At 34.4% G+C, this 24,652-nt stretch overlaps 1 protein-coding gene across 5 annotated transcripts; it reads right to left on the bottom strand.

Moving 5' to 3' along the window:
• Positions 1–5,467: 5,467 nt before the first annotated feature.
• Jupiter (jupiter) lies at positions 5,468–23,764 on the bottom strand. Of its 5 annotated transcripts, none has more exons than XM_064692413.1 (5): positions 23,568–23,764; positions 8,562–8,695; positions 7,420–7,452; positions 6,504–6,758; positions 5,468–6,188 (listed from the first exon to the last, which is right to left on the bottom strand). In XM_064692413.1, the coding sequence occupies exons 1-5, from the start codon at positions 23,609–23,611 to the stop codon at positions 6,055–6,057; spliced, it is 600 nt and encodes a 199-aa protein (XP_064548483.1). In that variant the 5' UTR covers positions 23,612–23,764; the 3' UTR covers positions 5,468–6,054. The 5 variants fall into 5 exon arrangements, with proteins under 5 accessions (XP_064548483.1, XP_064548481.1, XP_064548482.1 ...); XM_064692411.1 differs by lacking the exon at positions 23,568–23,764 and adding an exon at positions 15,911–15,987; XM_064692412.1 differs by lacking the exon at positions 23,568–23,764 and adding an exon at positions 9,879–10,030.
• Positions 23,765–24,652: the final 888 nt, after the last annotated feature.

Raw genomic sequence — 24,652 nt, 5'->3', positions numbered from 1 at the left:
GGCTGATGCCTTTTCATAATAAATGTATGTTAGTTATTAATTCCTTACATCCCAAAAACATACATATGTGTGTAAGCTATGCAGGGAGTGTGCCTCGCTCTCACTCATGGCTTTGCGCACTTGTGTGCATCTCCTTCTCCCTGCATAGCTTCTCAAAAACCCCGAGATCTACAAACATACATATGTTTGTGTTGTGTGGATGTGCGCAAAAGTAGATCGCGGCGTTTGTCGCGAGCCAGAGATTTTTTCTTCAATTGTGTGCCCCTTGTGCCTGTGGCACACACATTCAAATGCTCTATCATGTATTTCTTCGTCCAGTCAGGCATAATGAGAAGAATCTGATAAATGATATATTTATATATTATATTTTAATTTTTTTGTTTACTGTGGGGACCAATTTTGCTTAAAATTAAAAAAAAAAAAAAACAATCGTATTTCTGCAAGGGTAATTCTCGAAAAATGCTAAGAAAAGAACAAAAATTGAAAATGTTCAATTTGTGCTTGGGCACACGCACACTCTTTCGAGTAAGTAGTTGGGTGACATTATTAAAGTGCCCCGTCATGTGCAAAACTCCTATTTTCCATGCTTGTTGTAAGGGTAAGGGTACCTGTGCATAATAACTTTTTGGGCCTGCCAAGCACACACACCTTCACACTTTTCTATATGGATGGAAGCATTTATGCGTTTGTGTGCGTGTTGGTTGGCTGCCTGTCCAATGCAATTTGACAAGATTTGAAGTTTTTGGCATTTCTTAACTTCGAGCTCGACAAAAACACACAAACACAAATATGTGCGAATGAGCCGATCAAGGGTTTGTCGTGAGACAGAGATATTTTCATCAATGGGTGCGTAAATTTGGGCGACGGTGGGCTTGCGGCCGCGTAAGGCACAAATGTGTGAACAGGCAACGAAAACAGGTGAACCGCACTTGCCGCTCGTTGCACTTTGATATGGAAAAAATGCTAGCGATCTTTTTATGTAGTTTTTGACATTGTAAACGTTTTGGGTTAAAGGGTTTTATGGCAGGCAATTTACGATCGGAATGTGCAGCATGCATCCATTCACCTGCTTTCGTTGCCTGTTCACACATTTGTGCCTTACGCGGCCGCAAGCCCACCGTCGCCCAAATGAACATCTCAATTTTTGTTCTTTTCTTAGCATTTTTCGACAAGCCGACGAGGAATTTCCCTTGCAGAAATATGATTTAGAATTTTTTTGATTTAAAGCAAAATAGGTCCCCACAGTAAACAAAAATATTAGAATATATAATATAAATATTTCATTTGGGTCATTTAAGTTTTTAATAAATATAAATAAATCAGATTTTTCTCATTATGCCTGACTGGACGAAGAAATACATTATAGAGCATTTGAATATGTATGCCACAGGCACAAAGGGCACACAATTGAAGAAAAAATCTCTGGCTCGCGACAAACGCCGTGATCTACTTGTGCGCACATCCACACAACACAAACATATGTATGTTTGTAGATCTCGGGGATTTTGAGAAGCTATGCAGAGAGAAAGAGATGCGCACAAGCGCGCAAAGCAATGAGTGGGGGCGAGGCAAACTCTGCACATGCATATGTATTTGGGCTGTAAGGTTTTAAAACTAACATACATATATTAAGAAATAGAATCAGCCGCAGCGAAGTTGTGCGCTGAGCGAGATGCGGCTTCATACTAAACGTTCGGCTGCCACTCTCAGCAGTCGTACTCTATCTGGGCACACTAAAATGGTCGCGGGCACCCATGGGGCTCAGTCGTCGACGATTTATCGGGATCCGATTATTCCGCTGTTCGACATGTCTATGCATTGCATAGTTAGTGGTTCAGGGTATCCCCTAGTCGTGAGCTCCCGACTAGAACCTCTTACTTGATATACCCTGAACCCATTAAAAATAGGTAAAAAGGGTATAATGTATTTGTGCATATGTATGTAACAGACAGAAGGAAATTTTAGCTGTAGGTCCTCCTAGTGCCCGCGCAGATCGAGTTCGTTTCCGATATTCGATAACTTGCCCCGTTTCCAAGTAATCGATAAAAATCGATATCGAAATACTGTTTTTTTGAGCAAATTGGGTAAACAATAAGAGATAGAGTCACCAAACTTGATATGTTGCTTCTAGAATAGTATATATATATATCAGTATCTTTTATTTTATACCCATCACCACCCCCCGCTACCACCACAAACCTATAAATCAAGTAAAGAAACCAATTTGCATATGCTGCCTGCCAATATAAGCCACAATTTAAATGCAATTGTGAGAATACAAAAATATTTTAAAGTACAATAAGATCTACTGATGAAAATTACATCAATATCGGGTAAGAAACACAAAAGAAAATGCGTTTCGGCTGCCCAAGAATTTCTGTATTTATGTACACACACACATTCATGTGCGTCTTCTTTGAATTCATTCAACAGCATTGCAATTGCGATTGTATTATTTTCTGTGCAGCTGAGGCGGCGGCAGGTAGTGAGGTCTGCTGCGAGTTCGAGACCTACCGAGGGACATTTTTTTTTTTTTTGCCTGCTGTGGCTGTTGATTAGAGGTGGCGGCAAGTAGTTTGGTTAGTTGCGAGTTCGAACGCTGCCAAGGAAACGTTTTTTTTTTAAATTATCTTTATTACTAAAGCAAACGAGCGCGTAGAGCGAGCTGCATTTGGTGTTGGAAGAAGCGGGAGCTCCCGACTAGAACCTCTTACTCGTTTTTGGTTATACTGGTTATACACTAAGGACACTCTCGACTTACGCACCTTCACTTGTTTTGTATTAAGTGTGATACAACCAAAACTATGAAACACACACGAATGCAAATATAGGAGAGTTTGTTTCCGATAATTGAAGACTTGTCCAGTTTCCAAGCAATTAAGAGCGAAATCCGTCCTTTTAAACAGATACATATCTTAAATTTCAAAATTTAGAGCTTCTAGAATATTTCATTTTACAGCTATAATGTAATTGTGTTTTTGAGAATATATGAATATTTTATAGCACGACACGGTCTACTGCTGAAAATCTTATCAACCGGAACACTGAAGTTATTTAAGAAAATATGTGCTTGCTTATACGTGTATACGACAGCCAGCCCAAATTGCAAGAATTTCTATGTACACACACATTCATTCTATAAACAGCATTAGCATTGCAATTGTGTTCTGTGCTGTGTGTACGTTCTCATATTTCAATTGTTTTTTTTCTTTTTCGTATGGCTGTTGAGTATAGGCGGTGGAAAGTTGCTCGGTTGGTTATGGGTTCGAGTTTATGCCTTTGCAGTGGGTATTATAATTTTGACTTGAAATGTGTAACGCATAGATGGAGTCATCTCCGACCCGTTAAGGAATATATATTCTTGATCAGTATCAAAACCCGAATCAATATAGCCAGATCCGTCTGCCTGTTTCTATGCGAACCAGTCCCTAAGTTTTAAAGCTATCGTCATGAAAATTTTCAGAGTTCCCTCTTTCTGTTGTACGCTGTTTATATGTCCGAACCGGCTGAATCGGACCACTATATCATATAGGTGCCATAGAAACAATTGGTCAAAAATTAATTTTTTGTATGGAAAACTTTATTTTTTTTTAAGATATCTTGACCAAACTCGGCATTTATAAGTTTTTTTTGTATAGTGTTAATGTAATGTAGCCTGAAGTTACTCAACAAATTTTCTTCCGTTTTAATTTAAGACATGTTTCCGATTTAATTATATACATATAATGTTTTCGAATTGATACGCTTTATCTCAAGAAGTATTGTTTTATTATTTTCAGATATTTTCATTCAATTATTGAAGAAAAATATTTTGGTTATTTTTTAACGATTGGCATTATTACTTTTTTTTATTTTTTTATTTACTATTTTTCCTATTTTGAAAAATGAAAAGCCACTCAAATTTCGTGTATGTTATAAATTATATTGTCACGAGCGAATGCCAAAGTCGCGGCTTGCTGATGCTGACACGAGCAAAGAAGTTAGTCGCCAGCCTGCCTTCAGCAAAGCTGGTCGATGGTACTTTGCGTCGCTTCGTTTTCGAAGTACATTGAGCAAAAAAGTTTTAAACTTACGATCGACGCATAGTATTTTTGCCTTATCCATTAAATGCAAGCATTATTTAAATGATACATTACCCTAGATACTAATGATAAATTTTAAGAAAATTATATAATTATTTGCATCGACTTAAAAATACAGTACACAAAATGCATTCATATGTGAATACAAATTTGGGATAGGTCATGCATGATCAGCGCTAGAAAACTAACAAAATTTATTTCTTTGCGAGCTAAAGCTAGAGCTGTGAATAACAACACATTCAAATATGCTTTTATCAAGCTGCATAGTAGCATTTTGTTGTATGGCGTTTCTCATCTTAGTGCTTATATTGTCTTTGGTAAGACCATGTTTTTTTTACTAAATGAATCCTAATCCCGAAGTTTCTGTACTAAAAGCACAAATTGTTAATGCATCCATCCATAACATGCTCTCCGATCATTTTGGTGAATGTTACTGATACTGTCTCATTTTTTTTTTAACGGCATGAGAAAACCCTTTTATTTAAAATCTATCATACTTTGAAAATAATAAAATTTTTTCGTGGGTACTTAGTAGGATGTGTTTCATTTGTTGATTTCCAATTGAAAATAATGACGGTGTTTAGTAAGTGGTTGGGTTGGTGAGTGATGGGAGGGGGGTATAATTGGATTAAGTGATCTGGTCTCTTGGAAGATCCAGCGGGTGCACTATTTTGTGCCTTCTGGCGGTGTTGTTGTTGTCCAGCAGGCCAACTGCTAGGTTGTTGTTATGTAGGTATCTGCTGCTACTTTTAGCGATCTCATGACACCAAATGTCTTGCTGAAACATATGCATGTTTCATAGAATTAAATGTTACTTTGATGGAATTCTTCTATCATCAGCTGTTATGTTTACCGATTATTTTAACTCGTATGTAAGCATATACAATTTAGTTAACAACGTCATCACCTGCAATGTATTTTAATTAATTAATAATAAAATTTTTGTTATATTTGATCAGGCATACCCGCAGCTGAACATGACAATTGACACATCATTTGAATCGAACGGGTTAATCGTTCTAGTTGCTCCAAGTTTTGTCATCACTGGCTTGAATAAAATGCTGGGTAATTGGGAACACATTTATGTTTACTTTTATATTAAATCTTTGAAGTCAAATATCCAGCAGTAAGCCAAATTTCCAACGATGAGGTTATCAGGAAGGTCACTGGAGAACTTTACGGTTGGAACTGTGGGCTGTCTCTAAAGACATTCTCGTGAATATATCCGGAAATATTCGATTTTTAGTTAGAGAGCTAGTGTATGATCCCTATATACCAACTTGGCCCAGTTGCAATGTGTACTAAGTAACTTATAGGAAACTATAATTATAAATGTTGGTTTAAAAAAAATATTATTCTAAAAATTAATATTACACACGTACATGTTGCGTAGAAATCAATGTATGTTTTATTTCTGTACCTACTGATCTGAACAAAGTATATATTAATATCGTAGTTGTATTATATTAGTAATATCGTAATTGTTTTTATTTTATGAATGCTTTTTATGTAAGTTTGTGACAATATGTGTATGATGAGCTTAGGCTGTAAAATTAAGCAATGTTTAGAAAATTTAAGTGAATTTTTACATACGTATATGTAATATTGAAAATAAATTAATATTTTGATATAAAGTGAAAATGGTTGGTTGTATTTCTTATGTGTGATGATCCTTGGTTATGCAGATAAGACCGACATTGAGCAATTGTGTTCCTCATATTAGAAACAATGTTTACACGCTGATCTTGTGCAGTGAAATTCGTGGCTATGTTTAAAGTCGATAATGTTTGATCGCTTTGGATGCATTTCTGCTGATTCTTATTATTAAAAACACTACGGCTAGTTCGCGTATGTGGACAGTAGGGGTTCCATTTTGTTGTGAATATATTTGTTTGCAAGGCTGTCTGTTATCCGCTCATATGCTGCGCACATCTACCATTTCGTTTTTGTTGGGTGTCTCTGTAATTCTAAATTACCAGAGTCCCGATGAATATCCGCCAGGTGGCACACGATTCTTGTTGATAACCTGGCTACTGCCAATTTTAGCTGGCTGTATGTAGTCAGTTGCACCAGGTTTGTAGCCCTCACCAGTAACGGGATTTCCTTCTATAGTGATGTAAATCAAAAAGTACAAAGAATTAATTGACATTAGTGCTTAAGTTAGCTGCATTTTAAAAGGGAAGTAAATATTTTCATCCAACATGTTAAAAGTGCCTTATACAGACATAGATATTACGAGTTTCAAGACTCTAGCTTCAATAAAGGGGAATAATGGCACATATAGACGGGCAGACAGCAAAACTAGCATTGTACAAAAACAATATGTTTTTTTCAGGTTTTTTTTTTTACAAAGTGTAATGAAATAACCAGATCTTTAAGTAGCATACGAGAAATTAAATTGTATAAAAAATCATATTTTACCTGATCTTATACCTCCGTTAATTTTTAGATTCTCAGTCGAAGAAGAAACCGAAGATGACGCTGATGATACCGAACCACTTTTTCCGTTATAATTTCCCTTGCTATTGGAAATTAATTGAGCGGTGTTGGGATTCTGTCCAACATTCAATATGTTGCTTTTCATGTGATTCTTGCCAGGAGTAAAGGGACGAGTCGGTTCTCCAAATAAGCGTGAGTAAGAGTCAACGGGCTTTTGGCCTCGACGTGGTGCATCGCCTGTTTTGTAGATTTTGAATTTAAAATTAAAATCGTTTCATTTTTTTAGTTACACACCAAAACAAAAAGGAACAAGGAGTTATTCAAAATATTGTAAATTTATAACTACAACGATGCGTAAAAAACTAATAAAATGGTAATTATAAGAATAAAATAGTAACTAGAAAGTGTCTGAAAACTTTGGATTTAATTATTAATTTTATTTTTATTGACATGTATTTTTTTCAATTCAGTTGATATTAATGATATCATGTAGATCGAAACATGAAGCGCACGTTACTAATAACATGCATGTTCGCGTGCCCATTTGAATAAGCAATTCGATCTTAAAGACCATATAATGCGCCAACATTGGTAATTTGGTTATAAATAACACATTTCAGGATTAGTTAATTTTGCAGTTTGGGCTTATGCTAGACTTCTTTCCAATTTTGTGAAGATCAATCTGTGCCTGCCGTGCATAGAAGGTGTATATATGTAGTGTATTAGCACCGTGCTAGAGATTAAGGTGAGCTTAAAAAGGGAAAACTTTGTAATTGTGACAAATGTTCACAACCAATTGGAATATATTGCAGAATTGAATTATTAAACGACAAATCATTAACAGACTTAAAAGAAATATATGGTTTGTTAAATCGGGAACTTTATGTTTTTTATGTACCCATAAAGTAGAATCTGTGAGCTCCTTGCCGTACTGGAAAGATAAATAGGAAAAGAAAGAGAGAAAAAGGAAAACGAGAAACAGTCGATAAAAACAGCTCTCAATAGCAAATTTGGGTGTATCGCTATAGTGTTCAGAAAATGTTGGAGAAAACAACAGATGGTACCAATTTTATATTGAGAAAACAAAGGTTTTAAAATATTTTTATAATACCGTTTCCCACATATTTTGTTCTAATATACGCCCCCTTTCTAAAGTGTGTATGTTTACATTTTCAATAGTAATAGTATTTGTAAATATCGCTCTTAGAACCTTAAAAAGACTTTGATGAAATTTTTTTGAGAAAGTACCTTTGAACCTCTTATAATTAAATATAGATAATATACAATAAGATGTTCGCAGATAAGGTTCGAATAAGGCTAAATTGACTCTGCTCGTCTTTCTAAGCAGGAGGTGGGGTCGGAGATTCTTCTTTCTGCCTAAGCGTAAGTTCACAAAAGTTACCATTGCTAATAATGATAGCGTAATGGATATTTTAATATTTTTAAATTGAGCACTTTATTTTGCAACTTAATTAAGGAAAAAAAGAGTTAAGCCAAACTAAGTTAAAATTAAAGCTCGGATAATATTTTCGATGAACTGTTTTTTATTCAACAACGGGTTTAAAATTCTATATATCTAAATTAAAAATAAATGAATGTTGCAGTCTGGTGCAACGGATCTTATGTTAATATACGAATATAAATATAATCCAACTGTCAGTGTCCAGTTTCAGACAGACGGACGAACATTGCAGAAAGCCTATATACTTTTTCACCATGGGAGGGGTGGGAGCATTAAAACTTGATTTCTGGGATAATTTGAGTGGTGTTTTATACTTTGTCAGCGTTTGGCCACCAGCTTTTTGTTCGTCATAAAAGGAATCTTCTGCCTAAATTCAACTTGGTAGCTTTTAAATTTTAGATATATGCATTAGCTAACCGACGCAATGAAACAGTCAGTAAATAGATTAACCTAATTAAGACAGTTCTCTTAGTAATGTAATGTAGTAAATAAATATTAAACAAGAAAATTTCTTAAAAAGCGAAAGGAATCCTATATATCTTTAAAGACACTTGGACTATTTAAATAGTATAACTTACCGTTGTTCTTCGTGGCGACATCTTTTTCAGCTGAGAATATATTTGAGGGCATAAGGTTTTTGACGTTCCGCGGAGTTTGAGGCATATTAGCTCCAAAAATGTCGCTTGAGACTCCGCCAGGTGCCCTCAATACCCTAAAAAGAAGAAGAGTTGAAAAATTTCTTTTAATAAATGTGAGACAGAATAAACAGATGAGTTACGGTTATTGCAAAAATATATAAAGCATGAGTAGGCACATGATAGGTATGTTCGGTTAAGTAATAACGAAAGTTGCAAAGGTGTACGCATTATTCCAGGTAAAGGTATTTCTATTTGCGTATCTTTACGCGATTTAGTTTATATCTGCTATCCCGCTGATCCACAGTATGGTTTATTTTTAGTCTCTGTATTTACTCTTTCCTCTCTGCCTCCACACCGTAACGTTTTACGCCAACCACGAGATGGAAGGCGCTGACAAGTCGCGCGTTGTAGGAAATGCTGGGTACACATTTATAGCCGGCCGAGATGACCAAGTCCGTCTTGGTGATCAACGAAAACAATTATATAAATCTTGAATGCTTACTTTAGCAACAGAAGGTAGAGTTACACACTAATGCTATCACAAATCTGCCTTCCATATTATTAATAGCTGTTTAAGCAAGGCTGGTCACATTGTCCAGCACATCTCCAATGAGAAAAATCGTGCCAAAGTGGCCCTACGGCCATGTTCTTTCTTGATAGACCACGTGCCAACCATTAACAATGAAATCATATCAATATCGGCCTTCTATATAGCATATAGATATGTTTAAATGCTTGTTTACAAAAGAAGTTTTTTTCCGGCGTATGCTAACTGTACCATTTTCTCAATGTTAGTTAATATAGAAAAGATATATATAGACAATGAAAAATTATATTAATTCTTTCTACATAATTTTTATATTTAGAGTCATAAAGCCGAGCAGCATGAAATGTAAGTGCAATTTCGCTGTTTACTTTCAAAAATCCTTTCATTTTTGCAATGTGCAGCTCAGGGGCAAATCTGAAATAAACTTTTTTCAGTAACCAAAGAATGTGTGAAAAAAAAAACTTAACCGGTAGGTATTCGCGGTGGTGATGATTCATATGCCATCACCAAACGAACTGAGCTAAACTTGCTCTGGGAGACATTCAATGCCCGCCTGGAACTTTTACCTAGTTTATTGGAGACAAGGCTTAAAATGTGTTTAGTCAATTGCAAAGAAAACGTTGAACGCTTTTTATGCAAAACCTCACGGGTAAAAGTTGTTTTGTGGTCGCTTAAAGTAAAAGTGACAGTTTCGTCAATGATTTACTTACTCCTTTTTAGCGATTTCAGGTGTTTCTTTCGTCTTTATATGGGAGCAACTGCTCCTCATGCAGTATAAATTTTGTCCCTTGCCGACAATTTGTTTTTTTTCGAGTGCTTATGAAAATAGCTGAACAATTACAAAAGTGTTGAAAATATTTATTTTTTTGGCATGATAACCATTTTATTTGAAATCTGTCTTGCGTTGACAATTATTAAATTTTTTGAAGGGTACTTGACTGGGTGTGTTTCATTTGTAGTTATTTCTCATTGTAAATAATGTGTGGTGGGTGCGGGTGTAATTAGATGAAGTGATCTGGTCCATTGGAAGATACAGCGGGTGCACTCTCTTGAATCTTTTTGTGGTGTTGCTGTTGTCCAGCAGACCAACTGCTACTAGGTTGTTGTTATGAAGGCGTAGCCTATGAAATCAATCGACTACGTAATCGAGCACAAATTGTGGGGGTCGAAAGAGTTCGTGTCTGTAAATCTCTTATTACTGTTTTCAAAAAGAATTTGTTATGGTTTTATTTTAAATTTATTTAAATCTGAATTTAAACTAAAAAAATTTTCGCTAAATCTCACTTTTGAAAGACATATAAAAAAAATTTAGTAATACCGAAAAATTTGTTATCGTCCGATCAGATTTAAACTTGTTACCACTTAATAAAAGATTGTATATTTCAGTCTTTACCCACCCTAAGAGATAGCAGTGGGCTGGAATAATAATAAAAATAAAAAAATGTCTGCATACAGAGAACGCCAAATGTATAGGGCAGTGGGGATTAGGTAAGAGTTTTTTAGGCAAAAGATGCGTTTGGTGAAACTATCTATAGCTATATAATATAGTAGTCCGATATTGGTAAGAATTTGCGCATATGTAAGGAGCGTAGTGAAACTACTAAATTCCGAGTTTTGTTAAGATATCTTAAATAACAAAAAGTTGTTTATACAACCGTTTATTGGCATCTATACCGATATAAGATATTGCTTATATATAAGGGGCACATTAATACTAATAAATGTCGAATTTTGTAAATATATTTTGAAAAACACAAAAATTTTGTATGCAAGACTTTAATTTTTTGGCCCATCATTCCTATCGCAGCTATATATATGTATATATACTGTTGTAACCCGGCTGGTTCCAATGTATGTAGTGTCTGCAGCCTATGCAAATCTTTATGAGGATAACTATAAAAACAAGTAAGAGGTTCTAGTCGGGAGCTCCCGACTAGGGGATACCCTGAACCCTCTTCTTCCAACAGGCGATAGGTATAAAATGAAAGATACTTGATATATATATACTATTCTAGAAGCTACATGTCAAGTTTGGTGATTTTAGCTCTTATTATTTACAAAATTGCTAAAAAAAAAAAACAGGATTTCGATATAGATTTTTATCGATTACTTGGAAACGGGGCAAGTTATCGAATATCGAAAACAAACTCGATCTGCGCGGGTACTAGGAGCACCTTCAAGTCTCTAGCTCTTATAAGTCCTGAGATCCTTGCGTTCATACACACGGACATATGGACAGACGGACGGACGAACGTACAGACAGACGGACATGGCTAGATCGACTCGGCTGTTGATGCTGATCAAGAATATATATACTTTATGGGGTCGGAGATGCTTCCTTCTGCCTGTTACATACATTTGCACAAATACATAATACTCTTTTAACCCATTTTCAATGGGTTCAGAGTAAGAGAGTAGGACTAGAGACTAGGACTAGTTTGAATAAAAACACATATTTCATGACAAAATTATAATACCCGCTTCAAAGCTATAAAATCTCATAGACACACTCTATGGGAGCTAAATTTCTACATGGCTCATCGCGATTTTAAGCGTATATATGTATAAATTGATTAATTGAAATTAATTATTATGAGTTGGCTTAAACTTCACATAGTGGCTAACCGCATGCCATTAAGGTCAGATGGTTATGAAAAGTGTGTCCCTTCAAGACATAAAACAAATGAAAATGCATTTTTCCATATATTTTTTTTAAGGTTTGAAAAAAAAATATTAATAAAAACTTGACAGACGGAAGCACTCGACACACGGATATTGCACAAAACCAATTTACTCTTATTCGCCTTGGTACAGAGTATAAAAATAATGAATAAAGAGTTTGAGTGCATTCGTCTGTAACATACAAGTATGCGAGTAATTGTTCATCGAGTTCATTTGTTGTTTTTATTGAGTTTGGGTTGCTCTGAATTGGTTGCAGTGATCTGTTCGAGCGCAACAATCCGTTATTGTTGGCATTACAGCAGCTGCTTTGTTTCATTTCAAACGTGTCCCGCAGAAGCGCGTGCAACCGCAAACAAAAACATAATGAAAATTTAACTGCAGCACGAAAATTGAGTGCGATTGCTGTTTTTTGTTATTGTTGTATGGTTATGTTGATTTCCCTAAAACGTTGATTAGACGTATCCATTATAATTGCTTGACATGCTACAAAACAATAACTGACGGTTAGATGACTTGGTTGATGGGCCACGCTGCAATACTTTCCCTGCGCTTCGGCAGCTGTGCATTCAAGCGGAGTTGGAGCTGCTCGATGCTGCTGGTATCCGATGCTGATTTTTTTGATGGATTGGCGCAAGCATTTCGAATGTTTGGAAATTTCCTTTATGTTGTAGGAATTAATCAGTGTGCCATCAATTTGAAAACAAAATGAAAAGGCATAGTTTCGAGGGAACGAAGTTTAAATACACTTCCAGACATATGGCAAGTATACAATACAATTTTTTTATTGTTATTACGAATATTTTTTCATTATTTTCTATTGGAAATTGTAATACAATATTGATTCGTATTGCATTATTTATTGAGGCTATATATAACTTGTTATAAAAGTTTGGAGGCTGAGATAACTAGTTTCCATAGAAACAGACAGACAGAAATTCCTGACAGAAATATCGATTCGCCTGTTAACACAGATCAATAATATACTAATATTTTTCGGATTATAAATGTCTTCTTCAATGCGAAACACAATTTGTGATAAAATGGAAGAGTATCAATTAATTACTTACCTTGCAGAGAATCTGGCAAGTCACAGATATATTGGACGGGTACACAACTGCAAGATTGTCAATTACCGATAGTGTTTTTTTCGCTTGATCAATAATTATCGATTGGATGCAAAGAAAGTATATGGGCGCAAAGAGAAAAAGAAAAGTTGCCGCACCACGTTGGAACCACTTAACAATTTTGTGCATATGCGTGAAGATCGGTATGTCTGGCTATAGTGTTTGTGTATAGTTTTGATACCCTGAACACATTGAGATGACTAAACATGGTATATTGGTTTTGTGCAAGTGTATGTAACAGGCAGAATGAGAGTATATATATATTCGTAGGGCCTCCTAGTACGAATTTGAAATTTATTTTTAATTATGCTGTATATCCCACCTATTAAATAGATAAATAAAAGTTTAAAGCATTTGGTACTGATAGAAGAAGGTTCAAAATATCCCCAAGTCGGTCCGACTAGACCACTCTTAATCTTTATATCCTTGTCTAGGTATAAGTATTTTGCAGAGAAATGTGTACCCCATCAAATCCTTTTGATAAGCCTTTGTATATATTAAGCATACATATAGCTACCCATAATAACAAACATGTATATACGTGCCTGAATATAAGGTAATTTAACGAAAATCGACCAAACATCAGAGTATATATGGCAAGTAACTGTCTCCGACAGGTACTAAAGGTACCAAATTAGTATCAGAATGCGCAACACATAAATTCTGTTACGCGGCTTTAATGTGACAGTGTATTCTGACCCATATAAATATATTCATAAAGCTGTATATAAATGGAATACCAATACGTTATCATGAGGTTTTTGAGCCCAAAGATTTCTTGAAAGTAATGATTGTATTTGTACTTTCCCAGTTTGTCCTAAATAGGTACATAAATACTGTTGACATAGCAACTATACCTATATGTAGATATTTTTTGACACACTAAAATAATAAATATATGTATGCATGCTTACATATTTATATATAGACTGCTAAAATAATTGAGGAGACTTTGATTTATTAAAATTAATTAAAAAATTCTATATTTTAAGTTAAGTATTTGAATTTTTATAAATTGCAGATATTTCCCGGCATTGCCCGTTGTATGTTTTTTGCTTCAAGTTTTAGATATAACTTGCTCACACAGTAGTCCGTAGACTATTTAAATCAAGCCGTAATATTTTGAACTCAACATCTGAAAATAAGTTTAAAGTCCATCAAATAGAGAACCTAAAGTTGGAAGGAAAGTTGTCTGCTATCGTTCATTAAAAACTAAAAATGTATTAAATAAGTGTTCAAAAAAATTATTGAAAATTAGTTTGATGCAGATCCGATGGTAAACAATAGAACTGCAAATATCCGCCAAATTTGCGAAAAGAGTGAAATTAAACAAAGATATTTGAGAATGAGTTTCAGACCGATCAGATGGTAAAAAAGTGTCTCCATCGACAGACGGACACTTGCACAAAAAAATAAATATCAGTACTGATAGCAGGTCAAATAAAATATGCAGATTATGATTATTTCATTTGATACTTGCTTCTTCCCCCACTAATTCAATAAATATCATTTTTAAATCTAGAGCAATATGCTTTGGTATATATGAGCACACATCTGGGTGACATAGTGAAGCACTGAAATATTTCATAAATTTTGATCTATCATCACCGAAGTTAATCCAGATGCATTTTTGGTAGTGCGGATAAGGAAAGAGAAGAAGCACAGCCACTGCACAGCAAGCGGCGTACGTGCTTAAGTGTGTGTGGTTTAATGAATGCATGAGAGGAGACAGCTAGAATTTTTGTAATGACAGCTTAGCGTAGGGGAGTTCGGGTTATCTCCTAGTCGGCACTCTTATTTGTTTTCTTTGTAAATAATAATTGCTCATGATTATACGCTAATAACCAATTTTCAATGAGTGCAGGGCATAAAATTATTTTTATAAATTTGTGTATACATTCAGCATAAACATTATCATAATCAGTTTATCAACTTTGGTGGAATTAAGAGATTACAGCTATAGCAATATTTGATGGCCTCGAGTTTCATATTAAATATATTTTTCATTTTCAATAATCATTTTTGGGAGTCAATCGCATTATGGCTAAAAATAAACAATGCCATAAAAATTTCATTGTAACGATTTTCGCCGCTTAAATAACAAATATTGATTGTCATGTATATTGATAACTGGAAGATAGGCATATACAATATTTATTTTGGACTTGAATAGTCACGACAGTTCACAGAGTCGTGTTTAGGTATGACCGTTAAGGAAACCTACGACTTCAATATATAAAAATGTCAATGTACATCATATTCATAACACAGAACAATTATAATTTTTACATTTCTATGCCATACGCGTAAAAATAGATAAAATATATATAGATATTAATATCCCCACTTCAAACATACAAATTAATAAAGCTGCATTTTCTTTTGGAAGGTATTCTATTCCCAGAATAATAACAGCTTAGAGCAGGTATGAACGACTTTTATTAAGTATGAGGGCGAAAGTAAGCGATAAAAGAGTATACAATAGGCTTCATGCTATGTCCAAGTTGAGCACCTTTCACTAGAGATTTTCTTGTTCGCTTTTATATTTTTTTCTGTAGGCTAAAGAGACCACGTCGACGTGTCGTTAGGGAAATGGTCGAAAATGAGGCAGTGCCTGCTGCTTGGGGTAAGCCAGCAAGCATTTGCATGCAAAAAGTAAGCAGGGATTGGAAAAGCAAATCGAAAAATCAATGAACTGATAAGTCTTCAAGCCAGCAGTAGGGACCCGATAAAAATGTTCTTGGCAGCAAGCACATGCGGTGGAGAAACCAGCACTTTAAATAATGCACACATGTGAGGGAAAGCTAGGGTGAATGTACGATAAATTACTGCACGACAGAACTGCATATGTCTATGCACACAGTCGCATAAAAATATGTACATTGTTTATGAATAACTTCGAATTTGGGGATATTTATTTTTAATTTTAAACTTACCTCTTTTTTGCTTTGCCGACATTGTAAAGCTCAACATGTTTGAAGGCAGCATAAGTAGCCATGCTATAAGGTTTTATTTTATGTGGGTTATCGCTTTGAATTTATTTAATTATTTATATTAAAAAAAACCTAGACACGAAAACAATAAGTGTTTTAAAAGGAATAGCAAGAAAATTTGCAAATTCACTCTCTTATGAGTTGAAAAACGGTGTTAAGGAACCTGCAAAGCGTTGATGACTCATGCTGCATGCTGCAGCAGTGCTTGCAACGGATGCTGTGCGCATGTTAAAAAATCAATAAATATGTGTGGTGCAGGCACAGATGCAAGTAGTCCTAATTTTATATTAGTAGAAAAAATTACTGTCTGCTCACATTTGAAAAACAATTTGCAAATTTTCATATGTCTAGCCTTATTTTGTATATTTATGAACAGAAAACACGTACAAAGTAACCGACCTTAATCTCACTTTTAATTGTTATTTATTTAATTTGTTCACAATATATTCGTTTTTTAAATATAATTGATATGATTCGTATTTCTTAGTGCTTTTCTTTAAAACAAATTGCAAAGAATGAAAGCTAAGTGCTTTTCAATTTCCATTTATGTATACGTATTCGTGTGATTTTGCGTTAGCTGACGTTGTGACCACTTCAATATGAAGCTGATGACTGGAGTGCATTGGGAAAAGTGAAAAGCATTTATTTCCACCAGCGGCAGCTACACGAACGGCGAGAAGTCTTATCGATCCAAAAAACAACGAGTAAGTAAGCACAAACTCGCTCAGAGAGAGAGAGAGAGAGAAAGGGAGAGAGCGCACTTCGTTTTGTTTGTGCCCAAATACACGTGCATTCGTGTATACTCAACATGAGTTATGTTCGAGCCGTCGTGTTGGAACTAGACACAACGTCAAAATTTAAAACAAACTACAGCTGATTAAAGTTAAAATATGCTCTCGCGCTCCCAAGTTTATCTTTGAAATTCTGCTCAAATTTGACTCGACTGCAGCGAAGTAAGTATAAAATAAGCATGTAAATAATTTGTATACCTGAGGTGTAAAATAATAATTAAAGTGTTGTATTTATTATTTAAGAGGTATATTGTATCCAATGTCGCCTTCGCTAGAAAGATTTCTTAGTGACCTAGTCATTTACAACGAGGATAAGTGTTATAAAGCCTTATGATGATACCAGTTATATGTAAAAATTATTACAAACTAACCTAGTCATTAACATCGAGGGTAAGATTTCATAAAGCCCTATGTTACCAGTTACATCTAATATTTATTATTTATATTTTTCCTTTTGTCGATGTTTGGTTATTCCTCGACTGAAACACTGTGCGTCATGATACCATTGGCAGTAGTAAGACGTTAGAGAATAAAAATGCATTCAAGTCTGGCTACGCTCAACGCTTTTCTTTTATATGAGAAGTGACGGGTCAAAACAGTGAAGGTCTCTCTACCCAGTGCTTTGTTTTGCTTTTTGACAATCAACCAATCTCTCTTATTGACATCTACGGTGACATATAAATTTGGCGAAAGGCAGCCGATTTTTTGACTCATCACGTTTCTAACAGAAGATATTTCACACGACCTATGTTTTTTGATTTAATAACAACAATATACACTCCAACATGATTAAAATAAGAAGCTACCAACATTTATATTCAAGCGTATTTAATCTTCGTCACGGCGAAAATAAACGCTCTTTCATGCTCTACCAATGTACAAAGTAGTTACGGTCTAGTGCATCTTGTTTATCTTGGTGTAGCTTTTCAGTGGTACCGTTAGAGCCTGTCTATTAGAAGCGAAGTCTACTTCTCAAAAATTAAAAAATATCAAAACTGACAGACGAACCAGAAAGCAATGTGCACCAAGTTGCATGTTGTATTTGGTTGTAGCGTGAATAGAGTAAATCACTTTCATCATCATCATCTCAAGGAGAAACTTGATGCACTGGTGGCAAATAAATTTTAAAGTCAACTTTTAATTGGCTGCATCCAAAAATAAACTCAATTTAAGAAGTTGTAAGCTCCTCGTTCTCTTAGCGCATTTGGCACACATTTTTATGCAACACGGGAAGTAAATAAGTTCTGGCGTATGTTCAAGTTTTTTTTTATACTTTATGAAGCCATATTGTTTTATGTCACGCATTTAGTATAACTTAGGAGTTCTGCACATGCTTTGACAATGGGAAGGGCTATGAATACAAATAGCACCAATGGAGTATAACGCCTATGCGCAGTTCTCTTGCCCACATTGCAACAACCCACTGGACTAGGTTAAAAATAGATGGTTGCCTTTAAAAGATGTCTGCTCTTCGATGTGCCTGTCTGCAATGATTTACCCAATTGTATGGTATACTCTTGTCGGGTCATGTAAGTCGAATCCAAAGCAACATACATATGAACATACTCTGTTAAAAATGGTTGTTATGTCTATTACAAACGTAAAATAAACCTGATTTAGGACGCCTATGCAACATTCTTGGACACTTAGGGCGTTGTCAGATTGTAAACATGACAGTCAATAAGAAAAATGTGTTTTACCTGAATTAAAACAATATAAGTAGTTGTTACTAGTTTTTGGTGGAGATGATGGAATAACAAATCGGGAGTGCTTTATTGGTAGACGTCATGAACCCAGCGCCAAGATGCCGTCGCAAGCAGTGCAAAAATACCCATACATATATATATAGATATTGTTATTGTTATCTATATTTTCGATATAGGTGTGCACTTCATGCAGCGGCTAAGCTACTTCTTTCTTTTGCGCCACACTTTGTATGGGAAATGGATTAGTTGTTAACTGCGGTACTTATAGCCGATCTTTATGGTAGGTCAATAATAAATACCAAATCCCAAGGCTCTACCATTAAATATGAGTTTTTATAGTAGCCACAAAGTGAACTAGCTCTAATCATATGCTAAAAAAAAAAAAGTTTGATTCAAAAGTTATATTTATCGATATAATAAAAGAAAAAGGCAGAATATATATATTTTATGGAGTCGATGAACAAAATGTGGTACTTTTGAAATATACATGCATTTTTTATGCTTATCTTTTTGTCGTCCTACAAACAAGTTAGATGTATATATAAATTTATTTATTTCAAAAACATAGATGCTTCTTTTGCTGTTATATATATCGTACAGCTTTTTTACATACCTAATTATTATAACATTTGTGAGTGCATGGTATAAAGCAAAGCCATTTAAACGCCTTTTCAACAACGTAGACAACTTTTCTTTTTGAACTGTCTATTTTAATTATAGCTTCAGCAACTCCATTTCTTTTATATGCTTTTGCTTGCTGCTTTTGATTTACTCACTTTTAGGTGAATATTTTCCACGCGTGTTTAGTACATAGAGAAGGTTTATACTTTTCACTGCCTGACCAACCGCTTAAGGCCAGAGATTAAATGGGTAATTACCCAAGTGTGCAAACATAATTTAAACTAAAAAACTAGGCTTGCCAAAGGTTTCTAAATCAACTCACTGACAGACGATTTTGACCATTTCCTTTTTTGAAAGTACGCGAGTAAAAGATACACAACATATTGTGTTGGTACACACGTGTACGAAATAAATAACCGAAGGCTTTGATAGTGTATTAAAATATTTAATCATTTGACGCGTGCTGAATACCAACGTACCAGTCGGGTGAAGCCGGCAGCGAAATACTCTAAGCAGCTTAAAAATAAACTGTTACTAGGAAATATCGATTTTTGCAATTTAGGGCAGCAGTATTTTTGGCTCGATATTTAGAGGTCATTAGGAGTCTAATGGCCAAATTGGTGAACAAATTGCGGTTATACGAGCAGTGGCAGGCATTTCACTTCGTGTACCGAGTGCCGATGGGCCAAAAGTCTAAGATATCTTTTTGAAACCTATTAAAACCCAAGCTTACACATATATTCATAAAAAATTAAGAAATAGTTATAAATAACAATTACGCTTGAATTAAGGCAAGGGCAAAGTTTTGGCTTACACATAAGATTTTCAATTAAGTTCATTAAAAAGTTACTATTATTGTAGAAAAATAAATTGGAAATGGGTGTTTAAGATTATAATGAAACTTAAATTAAACAATTGAACGCTTTTGAATTTGATGTTCAATTAAGTAAATATTTCTTTGAAACATATGGGCATACAGTTTGTCAAGGCAGCCCATTTTATAATTGAAAAACTTTGCAGTGTTACCCTATTAGGGTTAGCCCGAATCGTATATATAAAATGAAAAATCAATTTTCGACAGCTTGACATGAAAAAAAATAAAGGCAGAACGGCCTCTTGTAGCAATTAAAGTTAAGAGTATATGTATATTCTATATATCTTAAATTTCCTATTTTTGCCTTATAAATTAAAAATCTTACTAAAATGAAGAAATTGTTTTATAAAATATTAAGTGCGGGGTAAGGGGGAAGAATCGCCGCTAACATTGCCTGTACTGGATCTGGCTAAAGGAAATATTGTAGTCGTCCACTCTCCACGGTCAAACTCTTACAACTTTCTAATTTTTATTGTATTTAAACGTTGCATCTTTTCTTTCGGCAAGTGAATATTTTTTTTGTTTTTTTCTGTATCACTTTAATTTTTGTTGACAATTTTTTTAGGCAACCACAAAAAAATGGGAAAGGGGTCTAGACTCTAGAGTAAATATACCAGACAATTTAATTATGCGGCCCAACTTAAAATTTGTTGTTTATTAACTGAAAGTGAAAGGCAATTTAAGTTGCGAAGTGTGCAAATCTTAAATAGAATTTGTTACACTATTTGCGCGTTTAATGCAGCATATCGCGCAAAACTGTTGTTTAGTATAATGATGCACTAATCATTTTTGCGCACCTCTTAAGCCGTTCAAAAAAGTTTTTCTTTCCCAGAAAATTTCAAATTAGGTAAGCATAAAAACATAAGCACAATGCATGAAATGACTAACCTCAGTCAATCAGCGATAAACACGTTAGACAGGCATCGTCTTACAAATACAAATAATTTTGTAGGATTCCAAACATCAGTTTATTTGGAAGTCTTCATAACAAAATAGAAACAAACACACATAAGAAGCACAGCCGTTGTGCAAAAGAACAGTGTAATCGGCACTGAATACAAGGTATTTCCTAGTGTATTTGTATCTTTGCAAAATCTTTTTAACAAAAACATAAAATGTATACCAAGAAATTTAGTCTCTTAGTCCTAAAGCTAAATATATTGAGAAGACATATTTTTGGCAGGTAGTAAATATAGTACACAGGTGCCCCAGACAGTTAACGATAGAACTGTCGAAACAATTTTTGAATACAAAACTTAAGGTTATCAACATATCTTAACCTTACTGACCAATTACGAGCCTCAGTACACTCCTAACATATAAGAAAAATTCTGCTGACATCGAAACTCTATATATGAAGACCTGGTAAAGTATATATATATTCTAAGTCAGCATCAATAGCCTAGCCGATCTGGCCATTTTCGTCTGCCATAGTGTTCATAAGGATCGGATAATAAACACCTAATTTTATTATGGACCCATTTTACATAGCGTGCTGCCAGGGAAAGAAGCACAGCGTGTGTGAGTGTATTTATTTATGTATATATGGAACCTAGAATATATGAAGCAGCAGCATGACGCTGAGTTCAGAGTATCTCCTATCCGAGCATTTCCGACTCTTGTTATACTTATTTAGAGTAGAATTATTTTATCACTAAATGTGTAATTCATAGCGCGTCCGACCCTATAAAGTATATCAAAAGACGAGTCAAAAGCCTTATTTACGACGGGTATAATTTATAGATATAATAATCGTGTATTTCGAATTAATCTAAATTAATGAATGCTCATATGGTTGCACCAATTAGACACAGTAATTTTTAGATATGTTTCAAAGTAATTGCCTTAATATATATAGTAAGGCGGATGTCCCACGACCTCCAAGTCGCATCTGTGTGGAAGACATGCTCAACCAAGCGTACGTACTTTTAAACAAACATCAATAAATAAATTAACGCAGTGGAACTGACACCAAGTAAGGACATAATTGAGATTGCGATTCAATTCATTAATACAACATATCTTTATACTATTTCGGCAATTAGGGATCGTCACTAACATTTTCATGAAATCAATTTTTAAGGCGAAATTCAAATACCCCTTGATTGTGTCTTCATATAACTTGTCGTAAACATAAGTATAAGTAATAAGTAAAATGTCACATATCTTAGGTTCAAGTTCCTTTTGTTATATAACATGATGAATTCGACACTCGTCGATTTTTCGAATGAATCGAGCAACACCAAAAGCCATTTATCGATCCGTGAATAACTAACATAAATAAATAATTACTATTTTCGTTATTTGTTAATACCACTTGCTTGAAACGAATCTAGACGTTCTGATATTAGCAATCATTTATTTTCCTATACTCTTTTTTCTCGTTCTCTTTCTCTCTCTCTCTCTGTGTCCGTCGCTTTGTTCAAGAATCTCAATTAAGGAGTAAGGCAAGGCAATAAAAATATACAGTTGTTAGACGGCAAAGCAACAACAGCACGCAAGCCCTAGCCTGAACTTTAGACATAAGTAAAGTTCAATGCACTTTACTGCTGGTTGCACATTGGCGGCCGGCTAGGTATAACTATAAAGTCGCGTGACTTCTCGTACCACTAATACTTAAACAAGCCAAGTAAATACATGTGTGATAGATACACGCTAAGTATAAAATCAGCATAACACATGCACTTTTAGCTTTACATACAGGTATATAATAAATAGAAAATTAGCTCTGGTAATGTGGAAGTAGATTGGACAAGGTACTTGCCGGGTAGTTACCCGAGAATTTGTAAGGGTTGCTGCCCATGTCCGTCATTTTGGAGCGTTCGCTTAGTCTAATTAAATTTTCTTTTTGTAGTTAAACTAAGCTCAACTGCACCCAATAATGATCGGTGAAAATTTTATGTAAAACCTTTTGATTTAGATAAGCTCAGAAAATGACATCATACATTTTCGATATTTCTGAAAGGATATTTAATATTTGTCAACCTGAAGCTTACTGTTCTGAAAAATAAATATATCAGGGAGGGGTCGAGTACTAACCGGACGCGACAGATGTACATATGTATGAGTGGGTTGCCAAGGGTGTATACTTTCCTGCTTTGGGTTTCAGCGTAAACAAAAAAATTAGTGGTTGCCAATGTGAAGTGAAAAAAAAATGTCCGTTTGTACATATATACATGTATATACCAAAGTTTAAGACAAAAAACCAAGCGAAAGAACAAGCTTCTTTGTTTAAGTGGAAATATTGTGATCGTAAGACTCGTTTCCAATCTGCACAAAGAATATACGCCCATACATACATTCATGCATATATATTTATCTACATATATGCATGTATATACAAAACAGGCATATATACATATGTATTACACATACAAATATTGCATGCATACATAAATACTTGCATATATTTAAGCCGCTATCGATTAAAATAAGATCGCATTTTACTTAAGAAACACAAATACACATAAATATCCCAATATAGCAATATGAATACATACAAAAATAAATGCATGCACGCAGGCAGTAGGACTTCGCTTAAGGTTCTTGTATGTATGTACATGCATACGCACAATGCACCACTTCAGAAAAATATGGAAAATACTTACTTGCTGTCAGATTTGTTGTCGGCAATTTCAAAGTTGGCGATCATTTTTATTTTTTTTTACTTTGGATCTTGATTTACAAAACGCTCTTTTTTTCTTATAATATTTAATATCGCAAAAACGCAAGAAAGTTGAATTGTATTTTAAAATTTGTTTTTAATTTAACATAAGCAGACCGGGAAAAAATGCATCCGCACAGACCGTTCAATCGAAAAAGAATGAAAGGGAGTAATTTATCGATGTTTTAATTGGTTTACATATCGGAGGGTACATTTATGCATAATCGTGTCCACACTTCAGTGCTCGTCTAGAACTGTTATTCCGCTGTTGAACTCTTCATTACTGTCATCGATATATTTCTGCTACAAAACTGTTAATGTTAATGTAATGTAACATATACTTTATGATATACATAGATACTTTATGTTAATGTAAATATATGTGTACAGTCCTTAAGCTAAAAAATATGTCTGTCTGCCACTGTTAAAGTCTTTGCACACACTCAATTGGATATGTCAAAAAATTATTTTCGATAGCATTCAATCGATCCTTACTGTAAAATGCAAGCATATGTAGCATAAAATAATCATCTCATCTGTAACTTATTCATGCAACGTGGTTGTTTAAGAAAAAAAAAAGATTCTATTTAAGAGAAATATCTATGATTGATAAAGATATCTTGTAAAACCAAAACAGACAGACCATCATAAACTCAGTTAAGTTATCAGCAGAATGAACTACATTACGCTATATCAATTAAAATGAAAAACCTATATTTTCTTGTCATTTTTTCAAAGCGCCTGGCGACCTTTTTTTCCGATTTCATAAACAAGAACATGCAAACAAGTATGCCTCTACTAGAATAGAAATGTATTTGCTATATGTAGGCAAACAAAATACATGAAATGTTAGTTATATTCACAACGCAAACTATTATGTACCATTGCATACACTCTTCAGTATTGTAAGTATTTTGACATGCCAGAAATTTATAATTATTTAACTACGCAACAACAAAATCTGGGATTTATATTTTATTGGAAACCGATCGAATTTTTAAAACATTTCAACCCTTTATGATTGTTGCA

The sequence above is a fragment of the Drosophila montana genome, unplaced genomic scaffold, assembly GCF_035044405.1.
Source record: "Drosophila montana isolate Dmon_TW-CO22-7 unplaced genomic scaffold, ASM3504440v1 contig_3595_1, whole genome shotgun sequence".
Taxonomy (NCBI): Eukaryota; Metazoa; Arthropoda; class Insecta; order Diptera; family Drosophilidae; genus Drosophila; species Drosophila montana.
Note: the sequence above shows the minus strand (reverse complement) of the source record. Positions and strands in the feature narration are given on the sequence as shown.